Here is a 6,085-nt window from a genome sequence, read left to right as displayed (position 1 = left end):
GGCGGACACTCCGCCGACCCGCTGCGGAGCCGTTCGGAGTCTGCGGCGGACTTTAAAGTCCGCTCGGCTCCGCTCGGAGTCCGCCAAAATGTATTCGAGTCCAAACGAAATACATTTTGGCGGAGCACCGCCGGAGTCCGCTCGGAGTCCGGCGGCTCCGCCGCGGACTCTACTCCACGACGGATAGTGCCAAAATTGCGGCCGAAAATTTCAAGATTTATTAACTGAAATAGAGAGCAATTGCAGAAATGAAAAGAACAGTTAAAAGAAACAGTGGAGCGCAGCGTGTATAAACAATAAACATAAACTTAGACTTATTGTCGCCACGAATTTTTGCAACCATAGTAACACGTCACGTGTTCAATGTCAGGCAACCATATCGCGCTGCGTGGTATAGGGGCTGAGGCCGAGAAGTGATAGAGTGCATTCCTTGAGCCGTGGGAACCATTAAGATGTAGTGTCAGTGATATAAATATGGTGTACGTGTCTTGTAATAGTCACAGTTTAATAGTTTAGGCCCCAAAAATTTGAGCAGTTTGTGAATTTGTGATTTTGTATGTTCGAATAGTTTGTGGCGTGTTTTACGTCAGTTTAAGATATTACTCTAAGTTTCATGTCATCTGCTCACGAGCTGCATGAGCAGCCCGACCGGACACAAAAATAAAATATATCTACAATTACAAATATTTGTTAGTCCAAGAGTTGAAAAGTTGAACATCAGGTACTGAGAAAATAATCTCCTGCAGAGCATAATTCTAGGAGTGAAGTAAGAAACTAAGCGAGTTAATTTTCCGAGCCTCGACTTAAAAAATCGTAATCGATAATTTGCTCTCCTTTTTGCCGTAATTATTGTCTGAAAATCATGTCTTTAGCCACAAAAGTACCATTGCCGAAGCATAGAGCTGGGGATAATTTTCCAAAAAACGTTCATGCAGATGAAAATTATTCTCAATTTTCGACTAATGATTACTTTTAGATTTTTTGAAAAATAGATTTTCATGATCGTAAGTCATATGAAGAAGCCACTATCATAGTATTATGAAAATTACTAAGACATTACTGTACAAGTTCGGCTCTCTGTGGGTGACAGATAATATTAGTAACGTTACGCTATAACAAGCACTCGATCGTTATTATTATATTTATACATAACAACGTCTTGGTTGATACGGCTAGTGACCATTATTCAACATTTGCTAGACGTGACCACTGACCACGTCCCATACCTTCGTCCCAGACAATTAATAGAACAATTATTTTAAATGAAAGGTTATTTTAATCTATAAAGCAGACCTATGAATGCAATTGACCATTCAAATCATTATCGTGAAAGATTTGTTCGAGGAAATTTTAAAAATCAGTTATGTTTTAATTTCTCTCTATCATCTAGCTTTGTACTGTAGTACGGCTTTTATTTGGCAACGACGACAACATGTCCCCGTTACCGGTGGGATTTCGTCAAGTTTAAAATATAGTATAGATCAATATATCTATATATTGATGCTTTTCATACAAACAAGTTAAAACAAATTCTTTATGCCGTGCATCCTGGGTTTGGACCGGATATGCCCGCTTAAAATACTTCCATCGCGTTACACTACATAATTCTCAATAAATGTAATAATGTTGTAATTTATTGAGTCAATTACAACATTATTAATAGTGTTGTAATTAGTAATACTAATATAATAACATAATGTTTACTCTAGATGTAAGGTACAAGATAATGTTAGCTTTAGAATTTAGATGTAAGGTATCTGTATATTGTAATGTTAGATATAGATGTAAGGCATAAGGTAATGTTAACTCTAGATGTAAGGCACTAGCTAATGTTCTTATCGTCACTAGTACTTTCACTTGAGTCACCAGCCTTTTCACTGAAGTCATTACATATGACTCTGATGAACAGTATAGTTTTGGAATGTGGAAAACCTTCCGCAACTATACCGAATAGAATGAAATCGATCGCAGAGAGAATTGAGAGAATTGTCTGAGAGGGAGAGATAGCACAGACAGGGACACTTCGTAGGAAGTTTGTGCTTGCAGCACCGCCAGGCATCTGTGAGGCAGGCTGAATCCTTGTCCTTCTTCCGAAAGTAGATGTATCCATCAAAGTGAATTAGCTGTTAAGATCCTGTTCGACCAAAGATGAATTTGGAAAAGGTAGGCACTAGGCATTTTGATAAAATGCGATATTATATAGCATTGTCTTTCATCTTCCAGTATATATACTCCCTTTGCATGCTTTCGACACGCAAGTCTCACGTCCCTTAATACGAAAACCACCCCCGTTAGCAAGAGGTCCCGTCCCTTGTGTGATCTACGAGTCGAGCAGACAAATCTTAAAGATCATTTTTACTTCTTAATTTACAGCTATGATGTACAGAATTGACATGTGAACTCTAACCTATATCTAGCCCATTTCTATTTCAATTAAATTCTACTGATGGATCATATCATTGGCGATCAAAACTTTTATTCGTTCAACACAGGATTCGAACTAAGACAGAGAGGTCAAAACATGCTCTGGCTTCGCCTCCGGGAGGGCCTGAGGAAGACCCTGCGCCTCCCCCGAATAAGCTACCACGACAATGATGAAACAACTACAAGACGCAGCACCAACAGGTTTAGCAATGACTAAACCCACACAAACGAGGTCCCGCCACTCCCTTAAGTTCCTGTGCTGGAATATCAACCACTCTCGGGACAAAGTTGAAGGAGCCAAGGTTGACATTCCCGAAATTCGTGAGCTCTTCGACAACCACGATATTTTTGCTCTGCAAGAAACAAAAGGGGAGATCAACATAAGTAACTACTGTTGCTTTAATTCTAACAGGAAGGGATCAAATTCAGGAGGGGTATGTATAGGAGTACACAAAAGCTTAAAAGCCGGTGTAACCAATGTTCGTATGAACTCCACGGAAGATATCGTTGTAGTTAAACTGAAAGCTAACTACTTCGACATAGACCGAAACACCTATCTTATCAACGTCTATGACTCACCCACTAATGGATCCTTCAAGAAGCGAAGAAAAGGTCTAGAAACTGAAGACAGTATGACAACTCTAGAGTATCTTCAAGAATTCTTGGCGGGTGTACCGCTCAACGAGGATGTCATCCTTCTCGGGGATTTCAATGCTAGAACTGGCACCCTGGACGACATGTTGTCTGACCATAGTCAAATGAAAGACACCGAGATCGACCCCCATTTCTTTAAACAGTTGGCTAAACGCAATAACTCAGACCCTAAGCTAAACACGAATGGGCGACCCTTCATTGAACTCCTCCAAACGACAGGCCTAGTCATCCTCAATGGTAGAACTCTCGGTGATATATTCGGTGAACCCACTTGTATTCAGCGCCATGGCGTCAGCACAGTTGATTACATTTGCGTCTCAACGAGTCTTCACGACAGAGTCCGCCACCTGAAAATTGAGAGCATCTCTCAATACTCCGATCACAGGGCGCTATCTATGTCAATATCCACAAATCCTTCAAGAAGGATTTCTACCAGTCTTGAATCACCAGATATCCAAGATGCTCCTAAATCTTTTAAATGGAACAGATCAGAGAACCTCTCTGCCGATACAGCAACTAAATTCCGGCTAGCACAGAGTGATCAGCCATTCAAAGACAAAATGGACTGCCTCCTTAATCAACCAGTGAATACGGCAAACGAAGCTGCACAGCTTAATGAAGACGTAGTCGCAACATCCCACAATCTTGCGAATTCGGTTACTACGACCAAAAGCGGCAAACGCACCAGCAAGAAAAAATGGTTTGACCAAAGCTGCAAACATGCTAAAAGGGAAGCCAACAGAGCTGACAGAAATGCCAACAGTAACCCACACAGCAACTTCCTTCGTGACCAGCACTTTCTCAGAAAAAAGGAGTACCGAAAAATCAAGAGGACGAAAAAGGGGAAATTTCTGTACGAGATGAACCAGAAGATAAACGAATGTGGTGAGGTTAACTGGGCAGCGCTCAAACGGCTATCTGATCAGTACAAAGATGAGGAACCCTTCGACATCTACGATCTTCTCCTCTTTCACAAATTCTTCAATGATCTCCACAATCGAAAGTGTGGCGTGAACAATCACTCCAAGGATGATGGCACTTCTACTCCTACGTCCAACGATTCGCAGCCTATCAAGGAATTGGTCAATGAACTGAATCGCGACTTTACCTTACAGGAGATCAAAGATGCGACTAAAAAACTCCAAAACAATAAGAGTGTGTCCGATGACCTGATATCGAACGAGATGTTGAAAAACTCCAATGAGACACTTCAACTCGTCGTGGTAAAACTCTTTAATGCCTGCCTCCAGCATGGAACTTACCCCTGGAACAACTCGATCACAACTCCCCTCCATAAAAAGGGTGACCGGCAAAACCCTGATAACTATCGGGCTATTACTATTGGGAGCTGTCTCGGCAAACTCTTCTCGAACCTTCTCCTTAAACGGCTGATCGAATTTAGAGAAACAGCCTGTCCGGACCGACCGTATCAACTTGGATTCAGGAGGGGAGCCCAATGTAACGACCACTTACTCACCTTGAATACCATTATTGAGAAATACACCAAGAAAGAGAAGAAGCGACTTTTCGCCTGCTTTGTCGACTACCGCAAGGCTTTCGATAGCGTATGCAGGGAAGCACTCCTGTTCAAGCTGGGAAACATGGGCATAACAGGCAAATTCTTCGACTGCATCAGCCACATGTACAAGAACTCTTCAACCCGAGTCAAGCTGATTCAAAAGCTATCCGCAGCCATTGACGTCACCATCGGCACAGAACAAGGACACCCAATGTCTCCCGAGCTCTTCAAACTCTATATCCACGAGCTCTCGATCAGACTTGAACAAATCGAGGAATTGGATGTACCTTTATTAAACAGTGTAAAAGTAAGTCACCTCCTATGGGCAGATGACCTGGTACTCTTAGCGCTGGATGCGGGCAGCTTACAGAAACTGCTCAATTGCTTGCATGACTATGCTGAAAAGTGGGAGCTGTCTGTGAATATCAACAAAACCAGCGTGATGGTCTTTAACACAAGCTCACGAATACTGAAATGTGCTTACGGCTTCAAACTAGGCAACTTGGACATCGCACCCGTCAGAAAATACTGCTATCTAGGAATCCAGTTCTCCCTGAACGGTTCCTTCAAGCAAGCAATCGATGAACTTAGGAAGAAAGCTCTTCGCTCATTCTTCTCTCTGAGACGAACTATTGACACGAGAGCCCTTACCACTAGCACGATGCTAAAACTCATTGATAGCTTAGTCAAGCCAGTGGCCACATATGGATGCCCTATTTGGCTGCCATCAACCAACATCGTGAAAGCCATCCTCTCAAAAAATCAAGAAGCGAGTCTTCCCAAAGCAGCAGCAAAAGATGCTCTTGAAACTACTCACTTGAAAATTCTTAAATGGATATTGGGTGTCCACAAAAAGGCAAATAACAACTTCTGCTACGGAGATACAGGTAGAACCCCCTGGACAGTAACCGTCCTCCCTCAATGTATTGCCTACTTCTGTAGAGCATCACAAGCGGTTGTAGGTAACGTGAACACCCTCTTGCACCATACATTTCAGGAACAGAAACAACTGAACCTTACCTGGTATGATGCATGGTCTACTATCATCAAGACGAGCACTGTCGCTAAGCCACACCTACCCCACACCCTTGCGGCTCGTGAACACATACACGAAACATTTGTCAACCACTGGAAGAAGGATCTTCACAACCAGCCTAAAATGTCATTCTACACTGCGGTCAAAGCTGAGTTTGGTGAAGAACTGTACTTACAGAGTTACAGCTCCCATGCAGGGTCAAAAGAGCTAACATTGCAAAACTTCGATCTAGCAGTCACGATCTGAGAATTGAGAAAGGTCGCTACACTGGAGATCGCTACAACACAGCACTGAAAACATGTCGCTTTTGCTGCTCCTCAGACACCGACGTCATGCGGTTCCTCGAAGAACTACCATTCTTTGAAACACCTATCCTTGAAACCGAGGACCACGTTATAAATGAATGCCCCAGCTACAACTCCCTCCGGTCCAACCTCTCAGACAACCTTAAA

The 6,085-nt window shown here is 42.6% G+C and overlaps 1 protein-coding gene across 1 annotated transcript; it reads left to right on the top strand.

The window, feature by feature from the left end:
- Positions 1 to 2,633: 2,633 nt before the first annotated feature.
- Positions 2,634 to 5,879, top strand: LOC134824749 (uncharacterized). The gene has a single exon (XM_063836724.1). It carries the CDS (start codon positions 2,634 to 2,636, stop codon positions 5,877 to 5,879), a length of 3,246 nt encoding a protein of 1,081 aa, XP_063692794.1.
- Positions 5,880 to 6,085: the final 206 nt, after the last annotated feature.

Source organism: Bolinopsis microptera, chromosome 13 (genome assembly GCF_026151205.1).
Source record: "Bolinopsis microptera isolate Bmic1 chromosome 13, MBARI_Bmic_1.0, whole genome shotgun sequence".
Taxonomy (NCBI): Eukaryota; Metazoa; Ctenophora; class Tentaculata; order Lobata; family Bolinopsidae; genus Bolinopsis; species Bolinopsis microptera.
This window is presented reverse-complemented; position numbering and strand designations above follow the sequence as displayed.